The sequence below is a fragment of the Etheostoma cragini genome, chromosome 20 (assembly GCF_013103735.1).
Source record: "Etheostoma cragini isolate CJK2018 chromosome 20, CSU_Ecrag_1.0, whole genome shotgun sequence".
Taxonomy (NCBI): Eukaryota; Metazoa; Chordata; class Actinopteri; order Perciformes; family Percidae; genus Etheostoma; species Etheostoma cragini.
In genome coordinates, this window is record NC_048426.1 from 911033 (window position 1) to 935086 (window position 24054).

The following is a 24054-nucleotide window of genomic DNA, read 5'->3' on the forward strand; positions in this document are numbered from 1 at the left end:
GCAAAAGGAATTTGAGCCACAGATGTTGTGTATAGTTATTACATCATGGCTATGATTTCAAATTGCTCGATTTAAGCTACCCGTTTTATAAAGATCTTTTTCGCTTGTTTCTTTTGGTACGCAGTGAACGCTTGTGAGCATGCTGTGTGCAGTTTACTGGCAATACATTACCCGGTTACCGGATTTCAGAAAATGGAAGTTCTGTTTTTTGATGTTACTCTCTTAAGCTTCTTAAAAACCCAACTCCATAAATGTCTCCTTTTTTTTAGCTTTATATACAAAGACACAAACATTAAACACTGTAATCACAGGTTGAACCCTGCCATGCACACATGGAGTCAGATAAAGAAAAGAAAAGGTTGCCTAGTAGCAAATGGATGTAGTTTGTGGGTTGGTAGTTCAATCGCTGGCCCTGCAGTCCCATGTCAAAGTGTCTTTGGGCAAGATACTGCACCCTGAGTTGCCCCCGATGATGCGCGTGGTGTCTGAATGTGTGTGAGTGTTTATCTGATGAGCAGGTGGCACCTTGTACGGCAGCCTCAGCCACAGTGTGCGTGAGTGTTGAATGGTTCATGTACTATGTAAAATTGCTTTAGAAAAACAATCCATTTACATTTAATATGACAAATGCCCTAGTAATGATACAGACAGTGTACATGGGTTGTGATCAGGAGGTAATTAAAGGTGGGCTTCGGGCTAAAGACATGTCTCTGCAAGTGTAATTAAAGTACAAAACACAGTCTCGTTGCAGTACTCTATCTTTCCTCTCAACCCCTCTACTATGTCAGAATAAGCAAAGCGTAAAGGCAGTACACGGCCCCCCCTCCTCAGGAAAAAAGAAACCACTGACCAGAAGTTTGGGTTTAATGTTGTGCAGCTTATTCTTTAGAAACGGACTATGATCCTTCCCATGTTTCAGTGAGTGTCAGCCTTAATTACATACTGCACAAATCATCTTTTGGATGAAAGTGTCCCTGAGACGCATACAGTAGAAACAAAACAACTCCCAACAGAGAAACCGCTCAAAAATTCATTTCTCATCCAGAGTGTGAGTTTAACGGATTGAATTATAATTCCCAACAAAAAAACAGCACCCATAAAAGCTGTCACTGTGAATAATTGAAATCGTCTCCATGATGCTTCTACTTTAATCCAATGATTCTGGATGTATAGCAAACACATTTCTTATAGACAAAAATAGATCAGCTTGTCTAGAACGCCAGTCAGGCCCGCTGCTCTCAAAACCCAGTTCAAAATAGCTTAGTCTTTGTTCTGTTTTGGAAGGAGAGCAGTTTGAGCACATTAGACAGCAGGTAGTCTCAAACAGACCATGCTGGCTGCAAGATGGTCTCTTGATACTGATAGTCAGCCTGGCTCGGTTTTTACTGTGCTGCTGCTGCAGGGCCCCGGACATATTTTCTCAACTTTCGTTCAATCAGTGAATTTCATGCAAGTCGACTGTGGTAGTTTCTCTATAACCTACTTTGAGAGAAGTGTGGATAGCCACCCATACAGACTCTGCAGCATTTTACGCAGGTTTATTGTTTCCCTTTAATGGCAGTATGAAATAGCCTATCGATTTAACTTGTCCTATTTTAACTTTGGCCGAGATTGGATTTTGAAACGAGCTGGGTTGGGTGCCGCCTGGGAGCAGAGGATCACAGGGACGGTGTGACTCGCAGGTCGGAGTGCGCAAAACAACGCGCCCCTGCGATTCCTCCGCAGTCGCCAGACGGTGCGCAGGTGGAGGCGAGGCGAAGAGGAGAGGAAGCAGCCGCTCAGGACGGACGGACGTGCGGGGATGTTCAGTATTCGCGAGATTTGTTCCATCTAAAGGAACACACTGGTTTTCCCCTCCATCGCTATAGATTCGGAACCGCTGTCTTGCTTTGGCGCAGCTGTAACCCATTTCTCCTCCATCACAAAAGTTTGACTGGTAAAAGATGATGCTCTGCTCCGCTCCTGTTTCTTCATGCATTGCTGTGGATTCCGGCGTCAGCGTAAGTGGCCAGTCATCACTTGAGAAACAGCTGCGATTCTTTCGGTCTTAATTTGCGCTGCCAATTTCAGCAGAGGGCTTTTATTCTGGCACAGCATCGCTCGACCGGGATTGCATCCATTTGAATTATTGTCGTACCCCGTTCCATAATGGACTTCCTCGGACTGTACTTCTTACAGCTGGCTCTTATCGGTAAGTTGAACAACACTTGCAACGTTATTCAGTACAGTTGAACTTGTGCTAAAATGAATACGTTGTTGTGCGGGTGGTCACTGCAGCTCCAGTTAGACCAGTTTTCAGTCTGATCATCATGCTTAATAGTGCAATGTTCTCTAACCTAGCTGGCTTTGTTTTTGGTAGATTTATTTAGCATTTATTTTCCTGCAAGATTAGCCCGTTGTGTTAATGTGAGGCGATGCACAGGGTCCCGGACAGAGCGGGGCTACAGTTATTTATTTATTTATTAGAAAGGACCCCACAGAAAGACCGCAAAGTATGCTGGTGGACTATACAGTAACCTAATGAAGTGGCGGCACTCGCTGGGTTTTTCCACTCAAGAGATGCTTGCTTGTCTCGTCACAAATTCGTAGAGAAATTGTTGTGTTGTGTTGCCCTGCAGGCAGCAGCCCCGTACACACACCCCTATTAGATGCTTTCCTAACAGCAGACCGATGTGAGAGTAGATCACTAAAGAAAAGAGAGCCTCAAAACTGTATTAGCCCACAACGCAGTTGCTGCTGCCGATCCCAGGTGTGTGTGTGTGTGTGTGTGCCAGCCTGTACTGTTAGTAGTGTGTGCGCTTGTGCAAAATTGTCTTGTCTGTACAGTATATGTAAAGCAGAGCGGAGTAAAAGTGTGTGTGTGTGTGTGTGTGTGTGTGTGTGTGTGTGCGTGACAGAAGCATATTGTAGAACTGCCCAAAGTAGTGTGTACTGTGCAGGAATACGCCATGAATTCATGACACTTGTGCCAGCTGGTGCAAGCCATTTCTAATGTCACTGCTGTTTTCTGCGGGTCTCATTTAAAGTCCATCTGTGGTACAAGCTCAAGACTTTTTGGGATTCTGCTGTACTCTGTTCGTCAAAACTCCCCCCACCGTGGAGAGAGAAAGCACTTTCCCGCAGAGCGAACGTGGGCTGGTAACAGGACGTATGGATTTGAATAGCCTGTGAGATTTATAGCCTCGATGATGACAGCTCCAAATCTCAGACTCCATTTCCTTTTGCTGCAGCTGGGTTTGCAGCCACTCACGAGGCAGACTGAAGCAGCCTTGTATGCTGGAAGTATGGTGGAAATTCTCAGGCTCCCAGACAAGACGTTCCACAACCTTGAACCCTGAACACACACACTCCTGTCTTACACACTTGCCCTAAAGGAAGGGATGCTATGATATCCCACTGTCTTCCCTCACATGGCACACAATATGTAAAACTTGTGTCACTCTGCTGTGCTGTCACTCAAGACATCTGGTGGAGCTGGGTGGCTAAGTAAAAGCAGGATGTGGGGGGGGGGGGGGGGGGGGGGGTCAGTCAGTCAGTCAGTCAGTCAGTCAGTCTTAGTCTTTTCTCTGCAGATATTCCCACCTTGTCAAAGAGATGTGTCAAAACAGCAGAGAGGGCCTCGTGATCTCGTCCAGCCACACAGGGAGGCAGACGCAGAGGGGAGAAGGGGGGAAGCAAAGGAACTGAAGCAGCTTTTGCCTGGAGAATAAAGATGGGAAGACGGAGGTGGTTGGAATGCATCCACAGGTGGTATTCGGGGGGGGGGGGGGGGGGGGGGGGGGGGGTCAATTCGGTGATGATTTATTTTTGTACGTTCATGTTCAGCATTTGCTGTTAAAATTAGCAACTGTATGTTTTTTCAATTATGATTGTGATGCATTTTCTGTGTTGCCTCTTTTAGCGGTCAAGGTAGCACAGCACCATCTGGCACCAATTTTAAGCAAAACATCAACACCATATAGAAACACTGTGGTTCATAGCTGGGATTTTGTCATTATGAGCACTTGGAATATGTGAAAAGTCATATTTGCAACTCAGTAATTTGAGCTTTCTTGAAAAAAGAAGGCAGCATCAGTTCCTTCAGCAGCTTCTGCCGAAGTATCCTTGAGCACACTGATAGCACTCTTCCTAGGTGTTTGTGTGTAGACTGGTTTAGCCATACATTGGAGGACCAACACTTGGCATCCCACTGCCTTATGAGGACCTTTGGTTTTAAAAGGATGGGCTATTCATCCTCCTCTAAACATGCCAGGCCAAACAATGCTTTAAACATGACCGTGATGTAGGAAAGAATGTGCTGTGTTTTAGCATTTCGTTAACTTGCGGGGGTTAACTCATGCATTGAAAAAATAAAGGGGGGAAAAAAACAAGCGTCCATTTACTTCAGATTGAAATCAGCATATTTACTGCTCAGTCTTGTGATGCTTCAGTGATTATCTGCCCGCACCGCTCAGAACATTTTGCAATCATTACTGTAATTAGTCGACCAGGTTTGTCTGTATATTATTTTTCTCTAAGTGATAGGCAGCAAATGAACAAAGCCTACCTCAACGTTCGCGACTTGGCGGAGGGTTTGTACTGTTTTAATATCGCAAACAGTGTTATATCTATGGCTGTAATAGGCCTGCAAAAACTTAATGATCATAGACATAAATGGCCCACTACTCAAGGGTGGTATACATGTTTCCCCAACGTGACTTTGTAGAGATTGGCTCGTCACTGGGGCAGCTGTCATGAAGGGAAGGTGCACAGGTTGAGGATACATTAAACTGCAGGGACCTTTCACAAAGGCAAACTGGTGTGGCTGTATAATCATAAGTAATTATTTGTTAAATTGTGAAAAGAAATGTTCAAAGAGCAACATTTCCTTTTGACAATGAGTGTCATGACTAATTATATAAAGCAAAACAAATGATAACTCCTCAAACTAAAGTCCAAATGTAATACAGATATCTTGATTACTACTTAAAAACACTAGTCATGAATTCGTTGTTGATGTCAGGAAAGGGTTTCAAATCCCTCATTAAAACTAAGAAATCATTTTGATTTTACGTTTTGAGGACTCCAGACCAAAGATGTTTAGGTGAGACTACAGCACTGAGAGAGAGCTGACTGCTGATTTAGGTCATTATTTACTGATTAACATTTCAGTCCAATTAAACCTTTTTTAAGTGGTCCTTCTAAACTTGGCTTTGTTATTCTCTGCAGACGAATGATCTCATCTTTAGAAGAAAAGAGAACAGCATAGCTTTACAAAGTCTTTACTTTAACACAATTACTGAATTGCAGAATTTTGTCTTACAGTTGTTTTGTGGTCAGTTTGTCCTAATTTTCCTTAACGTTCTGGTGATGGGTGATCTCCCTTTGAGATCACGCACCACCCCCAAGCCTCCTCCATGCAGTTGCTAACACAGAGGATTTAGAAACATGATGGACTCTTAAGAAGAGGAAACAATCTTGTTATTTTGCTGACCGCTGCTGTTTCTGTGCGAAAGTCACCTTACTACACCGTTTTACATCGCCATACTGAGAAATACAGAGAGAGTTTTGGGGAGCTGATAGTCCTAATTAGCTTTGTATCAACTCATTTGGTAATGGCTTTGTATGTTACGGATGTTCATTAATATAAAATAGAAGCTTTAAGGATTTTTCCTTTGAGGATATGTGGTTTTATTACGTTCTGGTGAATTTAGGCCTCTGTCAGTGTCTATCTGCCACCTCTGAAGGGGATTTCTACCTGTATGGTTATTGGAGTGCCATCAGTCCCAGATGATGGGTCTGGACTTAGGACTGACCTATTTGAGTGGATCGGGTATTGACCGTGAGACAATTGATTCACATTAAGTAAAGTTTCTGTGTCACCATCACTAAAAAATGTAGTGTTTTTACTATTGGGAACACTCATTTGTTCACGGTGGGCCACCAACTCCACAGCAATCCCTGGTTGCATGGTTCATGGTAGGGATATGCTTAGTTTTTTAAATGTGTTTGTATCTCTTTTTGGTGTTGTAGTTTGTAGCCGGTCCCTAGGCTCTCCTTGCAGTATCAACATAAGAACTAAAAAGAGCTGAACTAGCAGAACTTTCATGCATTTCTTTCAGATCTACAACAGTCAGATTCCCTGTGTTGACTCAGAAGGAATCATGTCACATGGGTGGGCACTTATCGCGACATTTTGAACATGTTTAGAGGATAAAAACACGTTAACTAGCAGGAGGACAACTCGGTGTAGGCATCACCGATTGGTTTAATTTTTCTCCCTTCTGACAGCACTCCATATTTACAAACAGCGCTACGTGTTGGAATCGACCGGAATTCTCCTTTAAGCAAAATATTGCACAGCCTTATCATTTCAAATTTTCTCATTATTGAACAAGGGATCCAACCCATGTCACCTTGACAGCCAAAATAGGAGCAAACTTATTAACCCCTAAAAAACAAAGCGAACACCTCTGTTCTGAACAGCCTACTGTTTTAGATCCTTTAAAACCCCAAATCCCAGACGCATAACTTAATATGGGAGAGGCCCATGCATTATAGTTTTAAGTAGAGTACCCAAGGTCTTTACAGACTGTAAGTTTATTACAACAGACCTGTAAATGTGCCGTAAAACAAAAAACACATGTAGCTAAAAGAGGCTAAAAACGTATGTAAAAAAGGTTTTATGTGGATTTATTTCTATCAAGATGAGCCCATAGTCATTTGAATCAGGATGGATTAGGTTTTTTTTGAGTACATTAACTTTCCAAAGTTTGGCGTGGGTGGATATAATTATATATTTGATAGTTTCACAAGACAGATAGCACAGTGCAGAGGCACAGTGACAGACACTCAAGTAGCTTCCTAATTAACAACCCCACACAAATTCTCACACACACACACACACACACACACTGAGAAAGGCCTTCCGTGTATCCAAACCCAGGACCTTCTGTTGCTCTCAGCAGTTATTCAGCCTCATCACTGTGCTTTATATGGGAATTAATGATTTGCTCCTTACATGTTTTTTGGTAACCTTGAATTGTGACAGATAATATTATGGGTTTTTGCAAGTATGCGCTTTAAGCATTTATTCTGACAAATCTGAATCCCACTCGCTCACCACCACCCCCTAACACATGTATAATTCATACTCAACCTTCACTCACACCGAGGCCTGAAAGCTGGTGCAGCGTTGCACAGTTTCTTGATTTCTCTTCTAGTGGATACTTCTCTGTGCCTCTAAGTTGCTCTGACAGACAGAAGGGAGAGAATAGTGTCGGAGAATTACAGGAGCAAACATAGCGGGAAGAGGAGGATGTGAATGTGAATAAGCCGTGTGTGACAGCGAGAGAGGGGATTTACTTTTCCATGAGGCTGGAGCTGCCGCTGGGCATCTACCAGCGAGGAGATATGTATCCTCTGTAGCACGTCCCAGTTGCGCTTTAGATCCCCAGTGCAACATAAAAGGGGAGAGATAGGGGGAATGACATGCAGCAGGTCAGAGTCAAACCCGGGCCCGCTGCGTCGAGTAGTAAACCCCTATATACGGGCGCCTGCTCTACCAACTGAGCTATCTGGGCGCCCACCCCCTCATTTATGCTTTGCTGTTTGTTTATCCCAAGCACCTGTTGTACCACATCCCAAAATTAGAGATGCTAGAGATGGCCCAATCTACACCCACGATCTTCACATTTGCAGATATCGTTCTCGGCACTCAATCCATCTTGTGTGATTGATTTTATTGATTTCATTTGTCAGTTGTCTCCTCCTCACTGAGATAATGCCTAGGCTAAAAAGTTTTTAGGAACGCTGCCTTTCTAATGACTTTAGAAAAGAGTTGAAACCTAGTCAGATAGCTGTGGGTTTCATCGGTGACTGCTAGTTGACGTTTGCAGCCGGTTGTTCTCTGCCGTCGTCCTGATTTCATGTCTGCCAGCACAAGTAACAAGCGTTACTTACTGTATGTAAGAAGAGCAGATGGAAGCAATTACCAGCCATCGACAGTGGAGAAAAGAGCAAAATGGAGGCCCTAAGTTGGAGATAAACATTCTCTGGAATAGAGGAATACAACTGCAGCACTGCTGCTTGTAGAGAGGATTTTGTAGGGTGAAACCAGGATGATGTGCTTCTTATTATGTTAAAACCCTGTCATTTCCACTGGCTTTTGTTGAGGGACGATTATGCCACAGAGACAATTACCCTGCCCCTGCCTTTCTGAAAGGATATGGCATTTACTGCCACTGTATTCCATAGCCAGACGTTTAACTTTGTAATGAAAAGGCTGCAAAATGGTCCACACTGATTGTGAGAAAGTCTAAAAAGCTGCAATTAATCAGAAGAAAAGGTTTTGTGAGTAGGGGAAAAAGGTAGTGTAGAGTTGGTTTGGCAGCGAGAATGACAAGTAGTAATGAAACAAGCTAGCAAGTCTTCAAGGACCTTCATCAGGTGGGCACATTACTTAAAGCCTCTAAGTACGTCTGTCACTGTGTGTTTAGTACATGGAACGTTCCGTGTCTCGTTGGGACTAATGCGGACCATTATAATACAATAACGGCTCTCATTACTCCACTATTTTATTTTACTGAAAGAGATGCTGGGGGTGGCAATAATATTCTCATCTGGCATAGATGAAGGTGACACAAAGCAAATCACTGGTAATCACGAGGCCTCGCCACACTGCGCCAATGGTATGAAACATTTGTTTCTGAGAGAGGAACTGGTCTCCAACTAAGTTAATTATCTCCTGATGTGTCTGTCTGAAAATTGCCAGAACGTTTTGGAGATATGTGGTCTGTTAAGAATGGGTTCAATATTTACTTTGGTGACTATGGGGCGGAGGAATCGCTCATAATCTGTGTTCACGTTCACTTCTCCTTCTGGAATCAGTACACCTGCCGCTAGTCTCCTAAAGAGGTATGACAGGGACGCAAATTATTCTAAGTCGGGGGTGTCTCGGTTCTAAAGTGTCTCTGCTAATTGTTTAGCGTACTATGCAAGAAAGTAACATCACTCTTTTGTACTAACAAGAAATGATGCAACATGATACAATGTGTGAAATAATGATACTATAGTATCTATCAGACTTATTTAACTGTTAGTTTTCTGGTGTGTTCCTGAAGATGTTTCTTTTCCATTCATTCATTGAATTTAGTTTTCAGCTTTGAATACCCCTTCTATTTCCTGTATATGTGCATCTACAACATACTCAAAAGTCAAGCGTTTTTAGTTTGTATCCTGACTGTTTTGAGTCCACTGTACTTAATTGTGTTGCTTTTCCAGTGTGAATTCAAAGAATCAGTGCATGCTCAGAAGTAGTGTGTGGAATTGGGACACACTGAATTTCTTTTAAGCTGATGAGGGAAGTGGCAACTGGACAAATATGCAGCTATCATTTAACATTTGCCATCTTTGTTTTCCTAACCCAGATGGGAAAGCTGGCATGAAGATTGTGATTTTATTTTGGCAGAAGGTGTGAAGTGGTTACATATTTGAGGACTAGAAAAATAAAAAATTTAAAAAAATGAGGTAAAATCCAACCTTTACGGACACCAATTTTCTTTGTGAATGAATAATGTATTGCGCATAAATAAATGTTCTTCCTTAAAATACAGGGGGCATAAGTATACACCCCCCTATGTTACATTCCCATAGAGGCAGGCAGATTTTTCTTTTTAAAAGCCAGTTATTTCATGGATCAGGAGACTATGCATCCTGATAAAGTCGTCGTCGTCGTCGTCGTCCCCCCCCCAACCCCCAACATCATCACATACCCTTCACCATACATAGAGATTGGCATGGGATACTTTCCATAAGATCATCTCTCAATGCAAATCAAACCAGCTGTTAGTCTAACTGAAATAAAACCATGCCAATGGCATTTTTGGCAGGCTCGAAATGTCTTTCAAGAGAAGACAGAAAACAGCCTGGAAAGGTGTATGTGGTCCTAAAATGCTTTTTTGCTTCTTAGAACTTGAGAGACGAGCATTTTTTGTTTAAACTCAGAACTGCCTTGTAAAAGAGGTTTAAAAAAAAAAAAAAAAGAAAGAAAAAAGAACCTGTTTTACTGTATGCCAGACACATTATTATTGTTGCTGCAGGATTGTCTTTGAGGATTATGAATGTGTTCAAATATGTAAACAACTACAGCTTTTTCTGAGTTTCAGTTTATTTGAATGAAGAGACTCATAGGTATTCTTCAGTGCAAAAGCCTAAAGATTATTATATTACATGGGGGCCGAGGGTTATGCACGTCTGCCTGCCACAGCTCACGTTCGGGTTAGGTTACATTAGAGGAGTGGCTCCTCCACCTTCCGCTAGGGCTGCACGATATGAGGGAAATATGCGATAACTTTGTTGAATATCGTTTTATTAGTTGCAATAAATAAACACATTTTGTTATTAAAGTGTACTCAGTTCTGCCTTTCTGCTGCCTTCAGTATTCTGCTAGTTGAATTTTAAACAAAAGGAAATCATTTCTAATGTTCTTTTATTTATCAAATTTAACATTGAATTGAATATAAAAGGCAACACTCAAAGAATGGCAGTTACAGTGTAGTTTTCTACTGATACTCTTTCAAAAAAAAATCCCTGTATCTGTATCTCACAATTTATCGCAGCCTTTCACGACATGTTTACTACACAGGTTGATATCGCAGTGCAACTGCCACCTTGCTTTTCCTTGACATCTCCCAGCAAATGAGAGCGCGGGGGGAGCAGCTTCTTCATCTTTGTCCAGAGCAGGATTCAAATCGAGATACATCCTGCAGCGTCTTCTGCAGAAGCTCAGGGTCTTGGGAGCTAATTGGTTTCTAATCAGAGCTGCAGTTTCTGCTGTGACGTTTGGCTCAGCCTGTTGAGATAGAAACTCAGGAGGAATGTGAAATTGGGACTCAGGATTTAGGTCCAGTGCCAGGTTGTCATCTGACTAAGCCAACAGGAGGTGGAGAAGGATGGGGATGTGTAGAACGGGCCAAATCGCAGCAGGCAATCCACATAGTCTCAGATTTGTGCCAGATAACATTTATGAGGGCTAATGAAAGAGTTTGCAGCTCAACACTCTTACATGATATCTGTTCCTAGTCTGTCACAGGCTGCTCAGCTGATAATATCTTTGGATCTTACATGTTCCACGTACTCACCCAGGCAGAAAAAAAAAAAAAAGAACAAGACAAACTGGAAGATGTTCAAGATTTCATAAAGATCCAAGATGCAAAAAAAACAATTGTTTATTGGCAGTAATGTTGTAGCAATTGGTCTCATTTGCCAGAATATTTATCACGCAACGTCTGGTTTACCCGCTCAGCTACAGTATGCAGTGCATTAAAATCAAATTATAACAAGCACCGTATGTTCTATAATATCAGTTTGTATTTTGTGTGTGACCTCAACCAAATCCTTCTGGAAACAGCCTTTCAGTGAACATTTATAACCATATGGAGTTATTTCAGGGGATAAAAAGTCCTCTTCTTCTCTAGACATCGCTAAGATGACTGGTAGTTAGAGTTGTTGAATTTTCAGGACAATCGATGAGAAGCAACAATGGAAAATCATGCTCTCTGGTGTTTCTCTGGTAATAAAACATTCACCAGTTTAAATTCGTTCCCTTTTGGATTCTAGGTACATTTTGGCTGAATTCAGCGGCTGTGGCATGGTGTTTCATTCTTGATTGCAATCGGTACTGTGAACTGGACTCACAGTGGCCATAGCCACCAAGGCTCATGGGTATTGTAGATATTTAAAGCCATTTGTCGTCAAATTGATATAAAAAAAAAACTTTCCCCAAAGCTCTACATCACCACCCACATCTGGAATTTGTTCAGTTATTTTTTTAGTTCCACATGAACTAATCAGCGGCTATTTCCACTGATTGGAGCGTTGTCGGCAAGCTACCGACGTGTATCTATGGAACAATAGTAACAGACAGTTGGTAACGAGCTGGTGGCGTACAGTAGGTTTATCAAAGGCTTTTCGCTGTGAAAGTGGACCCTAGACCTGAGGGCAGATCTCTCTTTGTGGGTTTACTCAATACGAGCAACCCCATCACATTACACACACTCATAGATGGTCAGATTGATAGATGATATATAGATTTATATTGATCCCAAAAAAAGAGAAATTCCAGTGTTGCAGCAACAACACTCATATGACTCACCGTCACTTAAGAACTGCTTACACCTCATTATACATATATACATAACTTCCTTTCTTTTTACATTCAGTCGTTTTCATTTGCAATACGCAAATGTAATATATAATGAATTCATATTTTAATTGTTTTATATTTTAGCCCTATATCTTAACTTGCACTATTTGTTTTCTTTTATCTTACTCAGATTGATTTACATTAGTTATTTAATGAGCATTGTTAGAGGTCTACTCTGTTCACCTATAGTTCGGTAGACTTGGTGCAATTCAGGGTTGAAGTTGCAACATTGTTCCATTTTTCATATGGCTCATTTTGCGCTCAGGCTGCACTTTTTCAAACACGCCAAATATTGTAAACAAATGTCATACGGTCGCTTGTTTATTGGAGAGAACATCCGGGTGAAACTCGCCGACACTTCCTGATCTCAGCAGTAATGGAGCAACACACACTTTATAACTATAATCTTGGGGTGTCTGGTTCTGCTTCAGTGTTTCTAATATTTTAGAAGAAGGCGAACACTATTTGCGGCTGACTGACAGCGAAGGAAGGAGAGAGCGTCACGATGATGTGTTGTCACACAGATGTGTGGTCATAATAGGCAATAGATTTCAAAAAGTGATTGTCCGTCAAATCACATATTAGTCACTACATTCTGTTCAAGGATGAAATTGCAGGCTAGTAAACACAGTTTTTTGGTTCACTTCCTATATTTGGGTTGAATTGGGTTCTCACCTAAAGTGACCTGAAGCCTAGTGTACTTTGAAGCAAACTGAGACCCCCGTTTTCAGGTGGACCAGAGTCCGGTTGTTTGGTCCGCACCAGAGTTGGAATGTACTCAACCAACCGGACCAAACGCTCCAGGGTTCGGTATAAACGGACCAAACACATCAGGTGTGAAAGCAACCTAAGATTTTAATTGCCAACAACTACTTCTGTTTTTGTTGTGCACATGACCAATAAATAACCTTGACCCACTGCCTTGACCCTATTTAAAAATATTGATTCCTGTTGATTTCAACATGTAGCTCTGTTTTTTTTAATTTGTAGTGCTGTCAGAAGCGAGACAAAGGAAAACAATCGGTGCAGTCTACACAGTTATCCTCATGCTAGATTTTGCACACAACAGGCTTAAGCAGGGCAAATTGACCAGAATTGTCCTTTAAGCTAATCGGGACATGCATTTTTCTCCCTATTGATTTAATGCCATATGAACATTCAGACCACAGAGATATCCGTTGACTCATTGGGACGAGTGTCAGGTGCATCACATGAGTGGCAGGAAGGCAGGACTAGTAACCTAAATCCAGCTTGAATCTCTAAAGTAGCACTTTGGAGGATAGGGGAGAATGCTAATAGAGAAACCTAGTATACATGTAGACGTTAGCAGTGAGGGAGTTGGGTGAGAGTTTTATTGGTGTTATTAAACTATCAATACATTTATGTCCTACACGCCTCGGGACGGATGCATGTGACTATCATATCCAGCTTTTTGCGAGGCTCCAGTTAAACTCAGAATAAGACGGGGCAACCCCTTTCTATCTCCACTCAGTGGATCATCTCCCTTTAGCTAAGCTGATAAATCCTGCCTTTAAGGTATTTTTGTTCCAGCAGATCTAAATACAGTTTTTTTTTTCGTGAGGGTCGTGATTGACATGCTACACACAATGTAAGCAGAAATGAGTTTCTTTTTTTCTTTCCCGTTTCATCTGGTACATGTTCACATTGCGCCAGTGGGATCACAGATTCGTGTTGCAGTATCTCTCTCATCTCTCCTACAGGAATGGACACATTAGACGTGTGCGGTTTGAACTTTTGACTCTTTTGCGTTGCATCTCTATGTAGATAAATAAAAACTCTCCTCCAAAACTGAGCCATTAAATAGATAAAAACCTGATGCCATTGCTCTGAACATGTCGCATGCTCATTTAAAAAAAAAAAAATGTTTTAAATGAATGAGACTTGAAGATTAGTCGAGCCAATGAAACTAAGGTAAGGGACCTTAGTAACGCAGGAGTGACTGTAAATAGGAGTCAGCGGCAATGAAAGGTACAAAGTGGTCTAATTAAATCCTCCTCGATGTGAATTCAATTTCCCCAGGCCTCACAGCATCCTGTCAGTGACAAGGAGCGCCGCCTCTCTTTGTCTTCCTATGAGTGAATTCCAATTACGTCGTGGGTGTATGCTGGTGTGTCAGTCAATCACAGTCAAAGCCTGTGTTTTAAAGATAATGACGGTGGCAATATATTGACCAAAGCTCTTTTGGTGCCTCTTATTTGGAACAATAGACAGTCAACAGAGTTATTGATTTTTTTTTTTTTTTTTTTTATGTGCTTGTTGAGTGAGAATAGCTGGTTCATTTAGAAAGTGGCCACTTGCGACCACACAGTGTTAATCGCTCAGAGGGTTTCTCGAAAATATTGATAACACTCACACAGCCCTTTGTGCTGTAGCAGCTTCTCCGGCCAATTAACGTTGGCATCCACTGCTAAAGTGATTTTCATCTCTTTTGAAAATTGAAAATATTTCCCCCTGGTCTTATCCATTACAGATCATTGTTGTATCACAGTCTGCCAGTTCCAGTCGTGCTCACACACACACACACACACACACACACACACTCACTCACTCACTCACTCACTCACTCACTCACTTAGATTTGTCTTCAAATCAAATTACTGATGCCTGCTGTGACGGCCAGTGTCAGCACGGACCCCGTCATCGTCTGCGTTTGCCTTCAGAGAGCCTCATTTATTTGGAGAAGAGGTTTTTTTCTAAGACACACTCTCTCATGTGGAACAGTGAATATAAGATATAAAACCCGTCTGCCTCATGACTTTGGGCCAAGGAGAGATCAAACGCCGGAGTGAGGGGGGGGAGGAACTGCGAGATAGAAGAGAGGAGAGGAAGAAAACCAAAGAGTGAGGGAAAATATTGGAAGTCTTTTTCAGACGAGTGATGGCTGGCCTTGCATCCCCTCGGTCATAGCACGTCTCATCTTTAGGTTCAATTTACAGCTTTTAACTCTGTCCATTGCCCTAAGACCCCCCCCCCCCCCCCCCCCCCCCCCCCCCCCCCCCCCCCTCCTTCGTGTGATCCTGGATCCTCCATGGCTTGGGGCCCTCCCACTGAAGTGTAACCCCATCCCGCTGCTATTGATCTTAGGTCACTCACCAACACACCGGTGACCTTTCGCAGATTTCAATTATATCATAATCCACCGCATCATCTATCCCCCAGATGGTCAGGTATTACATTTTTCACCAGCGCTCGACTAGCCACATGAAACACAGCTTTTGGGGGGTTTCTTGGCATCAAACACTATCAAAGCTCAGGCACTTTTTTGAAGCTTTTCCACTCTCTTTAATAGCCCTGCTGTCCAGGAGATGAAAGATTAGGAGCAGATAGCCTCTGAGGTCAGAGCCACTTGACTTACTCAGATAGTACTCAATGGTATCTGAGTAAGGAAATGGACACGGTCTCCCAAAAAGACACGAGAGGAAGTAAAGTAGAACATGGATGGTGCTGCAGCAGATTGGCTATTGTCTGCCCATCCCACAGGGCGGCAGATAATGTGAAAGCCCCTCCTCCTCCCCCGTCAGTTGCCGGGACCTCTTGTCGGATCAGCAGCCTGAACAAACCCAGGGTTACATGTAGACACCGTGGAACAAGATGCCATCCGATCTTGATAACCACTAGATTGGATGAAAGGCATCGAGCCACAGAAGAAGGCTTCTCAGTGTACCCCAGACTTCACGGGGTTCATGAGGTTTCAGCTCCCATCAATAACGTTTAAGGACTTACACAGTGTACCAGTCCTCCAGCGCTCTGGGAGCTGTGTTGTAGTATACTCCTGAGCGGAGGGGGGCTAAGAGTTTAAAACACATTACAAGACCAAGAGGCTGGCCTTACACAGTGAGCCAAGAATCTGCCAGTGCCGTAGCCATGATAGATGGTTGAGGCGCGGTAAAGGTTTTACTGAGGCTGTAGCGCGGCTCATCGTGACAACCAGAATGAATGAGATCCTTGGCATCCGTGGGCCCTGTCACCCCTCCGGTCCAATTTTTATTATTACTTATTCAGCTGCTGCAATAATGTTGGTTCAATTTCTCCCGTTATCAATTTGCAAACTTAGCTGCTGTTAAAGCTGTTAAACTGTGAATAATGCAACACTGGGACAAGAAAAGGACGGGGCTAATCAACACTACTAGGCTGAAGATATTTATAACCTTTCCTGGCTCCCCGGAAGACTTACACTTACACACATCTTGACTGTTGCACCTCTTTGCGGATCCTCTTGATTAGCTCAATAATAAATCCACCCTCCTGCTATTTACACTTAGATGCTATTTGCTTTCAGTGATGAGGGGTTCTTGTTAAACTATTGTGATTTGAACCATGCTGTTTGTCTTGTTTTACAGCGATGGTCTGCAAGATTTGATCATTGTATGGCAGGAAAAGATGTGGTCTGTTTTGTCTTCTACAATCCCTCGAAGGATTCCAGAGTTTCTATTCCAACTGCCCCATTTGTTCTGTGAAGATAAATATGCAGACGTGGCCAATTTGCTTAGCAATGCTTTAATCAGCTTTTCCTCCATTGCCTAAGTAGTAACGTTTTTTACCTCAAAGGGGTTGAAGGTGAATCTTATTAAAGCTGTTTTTAGTGTTTCTTCACAATCCATCTTGCAGGTAGATGTTAATACATTAACTGGAAAACGATGCGGTCGATGAAGGTGGAACAGACCTTTGGTGCAAAATGCACCCAATGGTGGAGCAAATACTCTTTACTGTTAGAGCTTGTTGATGTTGGGCGAGTTTTTACCACCGCATTTGCAGTATGGGTGTTTAGTCCAGTGGGTCCCAGACTGGGATCCCAGATAAGATAAAACTGAGCACTTGTGAAATGATTAATGGGGTAGGAAAGAAGAAACAAAGTACTGTTATACACATCCATATTGATTTTTTTGGGATTTGTTTTCTAATCTTTGCTTCTTTGTGAAATATTAGCTACTTAAACCATTTCCTTCTGACATATAGTGGAGTACTGTCCAATATAATGTAGCATGGAATAGATTCTAAATTCTTAAGGTGAAGTTTTATTTAGTTTTGTTGTTATTGCTTTTTTGGCATCAAGTCTTTATTGAAAGGATGGTCGTGAGAAACGGGCGTCACGGGGAGAAAGACATGCAACAAAGATCCAGAATATGACGTCCTCCCTTCTCCTCAGTTTTCTGGATGTGGCACCACGGTGACTGCCTCTCTGTTCACATTAACTACCAAGTTCATTGCGTGAAAAGATTTAGTGACGAAAAGTCCTAAGATTTTATATTTTCTGGCCCAAAATCAAAACGAGGCTGAGGCTTTCTGTCAGGGGAAACACTTATTACTTTTTGGAAAAAAAACTAATTTTGACTGACGGCTGCTTGATACTGGGTGTTACAAACAGCAAATGGAAACTCTTTCATTGACTCTGTATTAGTTAAATGTTCTGCCAGGCAGTGATAGCAAAATCGCCAAACTATTTAGGTGAACTGTCCTCTGCGCTCCCTGTTGCCCTGCCACGTATCGTGAACAGGACTGCTGAAATTTCCCCCTCCCTGCCTGCTGAATCCTCCGTCCAGAGTCATGTCACACTGATCCCCAGCCCAGTCATTAGGGCCCATTGAGATGGGCTAGCATGTTCAGCTGCGCTTGACTGGATGAGTCCCATTTATCCTTAACCCCCTTCCTCCCTCGCCGCTCTTTTGGGAGACAGGAGCTGCCAGGTTCATCTGTTTGCATGTCTCCTGACTTGTTAGAAGCCTCTGTCAGCCTTGTTACTGAGCCCGCTGATCCGTGGCCATAAACCTGTGCAAAGGTGGAGAGGTATTAGCCAACCAGGGCTTTACACAGCTGTCGGACGAGTGGCTGAAAGCCCGACATCTCCCTCAAACCATGGATAGATTCATTACTGATGCTGTTAGCAGAAGCTGAGCTGTTATCGCAGCCTGAGATAGATCAACAAATCAGCATTTTTACCCTTTTGTTTGAGTTTGCATTTTGAATTTTAAAAGCCGACTTCCACATGCAGACAGATGTCTCTTGAACTGACAATATTGCATCTGAATCATTTTGTGTAATGACCCCAAGGTAATGGTCTCTGTCTACATTGCTCATTTAAAGCAATGGACTGGTATCATTTCTTTGCCCTGTAATCTCCTACAGCCCTCTATTACCACTTAATTGCATCCAGGTCTGCTGGCTTTGATATCCTACTTTGTTAAATCAGTAAATTTCACTGCTGGCTATGCTGATTTGTTTCTTGCGGTTGCTGTAATTACCCCTCATGGAATCAGTTTTGGTGGCGATGTTTACCAGACAAAACACTGAGAAAAACAATCCACCCGAGGAGATGAAGATGTATCTGATCCGCTGGGAAATCTTTACAATATCAACAGCAATAATTACTAGTAGATGGTTCCTAGTTGATATGAGTGTAAGGCCAGTACTTGTTAAGCATGCTTTGCACATGTGACTTGGTATTAAGCAAGCTTTCACAAATGAGGAAAAACAATTCCTCAAAAATATTTAGTACGTTGCTTATATTTATTCATGAGCTTCTCTATTAAACTTCTTTTATTCAGTTTCTCTTTGATAAACCCAATTTGGAAGTACCTTTACAACCAAACCATGTGTGGGATTCAGTCACCTCTGCCCACTGCACGCCTCCTCAAATAGATGTTACCTGTAGCCGCCACAGTTTTGTCTCTTTGCTCAGTGACTTTCATTAACAGCGAGTAGTGTTTGCGAACACGGTGGCTGCTTCCTGTGTTTAGGCCCTCGTCTCCCAAAGGTCTCACAAATGGAAAGCAACAACTGCCCCCCCCCCCACCCCCGGTCTGAAGATCGCTGGTGTAAAAACTCTGCCATGACAACGCCACAAGTCAATTTGCACGATCTTTATGAGTGTACTTTCATTTTAGTACATCGTTTTTATTGTAATTTTGGTATACTTGTGAGTCAGACTTATGACTCGATAATAAATTAGTTTTATTTTGGTAAATGACACGCTACATGACAGGAAGTATCTGAGCGAAGTGCAGAGAAACAAGGGAAGTGGCAGCTGTGAATGGCAAACCTTCAAGCTCCAATCTATGGTTCTACTGCTGGCCTGCCAGACACACACACTAATATTTGTTTAAGTAAGTTATCTTATTAAGCACTCTTATACTTCGATTATAAGGAAATGACAGACAAATATTATTGTTATGCGAGCATGAGTTGTTGAACATGCTGAATTGAGAGACTGGGAGTAATTGTTTCTTTGTTGTGTTTGAGGTCTGTGCCTGAAACTATTTTGTCTTCCAGATATCACCGTGTTTGTGATATTTCTGTGAAGAATTAATGTGATCATGGACATCAGTAAGAAGCGTGGACTCTTTTATGCCCGGGGTAGCTACAGCTGGATAGTTTGGAAACACTATCATCTGTGAAGAGTGCAGGAAAAGCTCCAAAAAGTATGTGTGTAAGCGCCGTGTTGTTTCTCGTCTCGAGGGCCCCCCTTGAGAAATGGCCCCACTGGCCCTCATTCTTAATGCTCCTGTGTGTGAGAAATACGGAGAGACGGAAACAGAGAAGAGAGGACACACGGAGAGTTCAAGGGAAGAAGAAGGGGTGCAACGAGAGATTTGAGTGTGAGAGGGATTATAAGGTAACATGGGGGGTGAACAACAGAGCAACTGTCAGATGAATAAAGGGAGAGTAGACAAGATTAATTAACTTATTTCCAACAACAGATCCTATTAAAGTTGCTGTCAGCACTACTGAACCCCTCACAGCCTCACAGTAAGTTAATCTGAATACTTTATGAGCTTTGTTTTTCGAATCTGTCATGTGTGTAAATATACATTCATACAGAAGGCTGTGCGTTGTATGCCCGCCGCTCAACGTTAGCTTTTATGGTTTTCTCAAAGCGTTGCAGCAGCGGCCAGATATCTGTTGCTATGCTATTATAGAGAGCGGCAGATAGCGAAATGGCAGGTGTGTCGGTAAACACAGCACCGGAGTGATTCAGTACAGGAGGCATTACTCCAGGTCTGTAATGCCACAGAACGATGAGAGTTAGTGTGTGTGTCTGTGAGAGAGAGAGAGAGTGAGTGAAAGTGAGAAAGGCCGGCTACCACGATACAGTGTTGAAAGATTGATCAAGGAGGCCGATGTCTTTTCAAGGTGAGATATCAGTTCTGAGGGAGGGACCCCATCCTTCCCTTCTCACCTCCTCACTTCAGCCTTAGACTTTTTATTTCGTTTCTTCCTTTTTGTGATACTCTAGGAGAGATCTCAGAAAAGAGAATGAAGCTGAGCTGAGGCAGCAGGAAGTCTCAGATTAGGGGAGCGAACGTTGTCTGTTTTCTATCCCTAATGGACAGAAACGAACGCTCTAATGCTTTCCCACAGCACTCTTTCAAACATTTTTCTCCCGGCAGAATAAATGGTAAATAGTTATTCCCCTTTTCTTTTTTTCCCTCGCCTAATTTTTTTTTTTTTTTGCTGTTCAGAGCATACTGTAGCTGTGGCCCTGCTGTAGCTTTTTCTTTAAACATTTGTAGAACTCTATTATGTCTGTCAGCATCATCAAACACAACAAAAATAGTGCCTCTGGGCGTTAATCTTCCCCTTCCCTCGTATTAATACCGCAGCTCATTTGATCTTTTACACCTTTTTTTATTTCCCACCACACAGCTGCTCGGTTTAGACCACACAAGGTTTGATCCTGCCATGACAAAGCTTCGCTGACACTTAAAAAGGCATCTCCCCCTGCCCTGCTCTCACATGCAGTCCTAACGGAGAGCACAGTAGTTGGCAATAAGTGCTAATTTCACATAATTGATTTCCCACTCAGTTCCATTTAACAGAATGTAAAGACCTTAATTGGAGCTCTGTGTCATTCTGCACACTGTTTTTCACTTCCCATTATATCCTCTATAGGCTTTCAAGGGGAAAGAGAAAAAAAAGGAAGAAATGGAATGTATAACGTAGCAGTGGTAGCGTGGCTGCCAACAGCGGCAGTTTTTTTCTGTGATTATAAGTTGGCAGGTTCGACTCCATGGGCAGCTCTGGAGACGGATCACAAATTAGGATTTTCTACCTTCACTTAAGGGCTGTCAAGGTGCCCTTAATCAAGGCATTACCCCCACAGACACTCTTATACAGTTAACCAATCCATCGGTCATTTACAGGGGCATCCAAGAATTACTTTCTGACAAACTGTTAGAATTATTATTTTTTTCTCAACCTGAGATATCTTCTATCTCACTTTAGTGAGTGACTTGCTACTTTACCTACAATGCCTTTCAACAATTTCCAATAAACTAGTCTGACTAGCATGTGTAGTTAGAGAATGATAACAATATACTGTGACTGTGTTGCATTCTGGGTCATTGAGGCTACTGGCCATTGAATAATCAATACCCTGAATCTTTTGCATGAAATTGTTTTACTTGTGTGATTGTTCAGTCTCAGCTCCTAATTGTAATTCTAGTTGAGGTTGAGCCCTCAAAATTTCCCTTGCAAAAGTTGATTTTATTAGCGGCTTCTATTACCAGCTGATTGGCTGCCAGCTGACTGGTAAAGTCCAATAATATTCACTCAGGTTTACAATGCAGCTATTGCAACTTGAGTCTTGTCACCATCACTCTGCTGATACACTCATGCCGGCGCTGTAGGCTGCCAGAGCACACTGATTGATGTATAAAAGAGCAATTAAGCCCGTTCTGTCTAGAGGAAGAGACTCCAAATGGCTTGTCAGAAGGCAGGGACTGGTACTTAAAAACATGCTGAGCATGCTCTTCTTGTGTATTGTTTGAAAGGTGTATGCAAGAGGTTGACCAATCTTCTTAGCGCAAACTTTGAGTTGATTCTTTGATTTAGTTTTAAGTTTAGCAGAAAGGCTGCTCAGCCATGCTGTGCAGAGAAACAGAGAAATAATCTGGCCGCTGGTTCCGAAGGATCCAAGCCTACAGGGAAAGTAAAGGCACTGCAGTATGTACCGTTGGTCATAAAAGTCATCGGTAGGCCAAATACACATCACACAGCCAGCCACACGCAGAAACACACACACGCACACACATGGTCAAAATAATGTAGCCATATTTGTAGTCAAACAAGAGTAAAGTAATAGCATTAACCGGTTTATCATCTGTTCCACTAAACACCGTTCTGGACACTGGCCAAGCATGTTCCATGTATTCCCGTGACCGGCAGAGACATGGAGATGATAGACGGGCTCCACTAATCCAGAACTCCCAACTGTCCAAAATCATTGGACAAAATGCAGTGTGTGCGGGATTACAGCTGCTGGCAAGAATGTCTATAGGAGGACAAAGTCTTAGGCCAAATCATAAACATAGAAATAAACAAAGAAATACAGACACACTTTGAAATAGCTGCCACGAAGGAGTCCCGTTCTTACACTGGCAACAAAATGGCTTTTCATTTCCACCCTGCAGAAGCATCACACATGCTGTATTCGCAGACTAACAGAAATGTCGTTGTGCATAATGTTCATTGCTGTGCCAGGACTGCAATTGTAGTGTTTTTGTGTCACATGAATGGAAAGTTGGCATTGAGATTTATTTGAGTTATATGAGTATATTTTGCCCTTCTACGATAACATCAATAAAGACTTTGCACAAATACACGTTTTTTATGACATGTGGCCTATTTTAACAATGTAAGCAGACGCCGTGAAGCGCCTGGCGCAGGTACGGTTAAGGCACGTCCACATCCACTTTTACTAGTTTGACGGCAGAAAAAAGGGACTGGCCACCGGACTCATGGTTCAAAAGGGTTGTACTTGGTGTCTTCATTCATTCATAGATGTTTTTTGGGCGTAACAAGCAGTCAACCAATCAGAGAGTCATCTCCCATTACCTTTTAACAGCCAGGCGCCTTGGCACATCGCGATTATGATGGAGGATTTGCACTGTGATATTTTTAGTTGTAATCTTTTTGCATGTGTGTGTGCTGCTGCGCTTCCCTGTGTGTGTGTGTGTGTGTGTGTGTGTGTGTGACAAGCATAGTGTGTGTCCCTGTGTCTGTAACAAGCATAGTGTGCGCTCGCTGTGCATAAGCCTAGGCACATTTCACTAATTCACTGCTAAAATAACAATGAAATGCTGCACTATTGACTTTAGACCAGGTTTTCGTTGGTCAATGGTGCGATCACGTTCCCGCTGCCTCAAGACAGCCATACGCCCAGAATGCCTGCCTGTAAGACCAGCACGCCCATGGGTGCAAAGATGTGCGAAGGTGCATTTGCTATTTAAACAGCGTGGGCGCGGGATGATCTTAAGATAGCAAAGACACTTGTGTCGGGCTCTGCACCGCGTTCAAGAAAGGGTCCATGATGGGTTTATTTCAGAAACAAGCCTTCTGCTTGGATATGTATGGTAAAGATCCCCTGCTGGTTTTACTGCCACATGCACCAACCAGCACATTAATCTCAGAACTGCACAACAGTCTTGTGTATCCCTGGTGATTATCGAGCCTCCTTATGCTGCAAGTGTACACAATCCTGTATCCATGGCAGAGGAAATAGTGGGAGTGTAGGACCTGACATGAGGAAACAAGCATCTCTGCTCCTCTAGAATCAGAGCGTGTCTTTGTGCGAGTAAAACCGTGGGTGGGTACAGCACCGAGCAGGGACAGTGGGGGGTAAACCCACCTAAACTCTCTTTACTCAAGGTTTTTTTTAAGGTACATAGTTACCGCAGATCCTGTTTAAAACCACAGGAGAAGCTAATATTTATTTTGAGGCGTGATTCATCCTGCACAGTGCACACGATGTCATCACTTCCACATGACATGGATCTAATGGCTTCATTTTGATTAATTTGACATGAAACAATTTGCCTCATTGTTTTAGTTAATTTGTTCCTTTTCTTTCATTG

General features: G+C 42.6%; 1 protein-coding gene across 1 annotated transcript in view; it reads left to right on the plus strand.

Moving 5' to 3' along the window:
• The first annotated feature begins 1487 nt into the window (after window positions 1–1487).
• The window catches only part of gfra4a (GDNF family receptor alpha 4a), a 133991-nt gene continuing 111424 nt past the window's right edge, over window positions 1488–24054 (plus strand). The window contains exon 1 of the mRNA XM_034858537.1: window positions 1488–2191. Within this exon, the coding sequence (XP_034714428.1) occupies window positions 2149–2191 (43 nt within the window). The 5' untranslated portion in view covers window positions 1488–2148. The remainder of the gene's footprint in view (window positions 2192–24054) is intronic.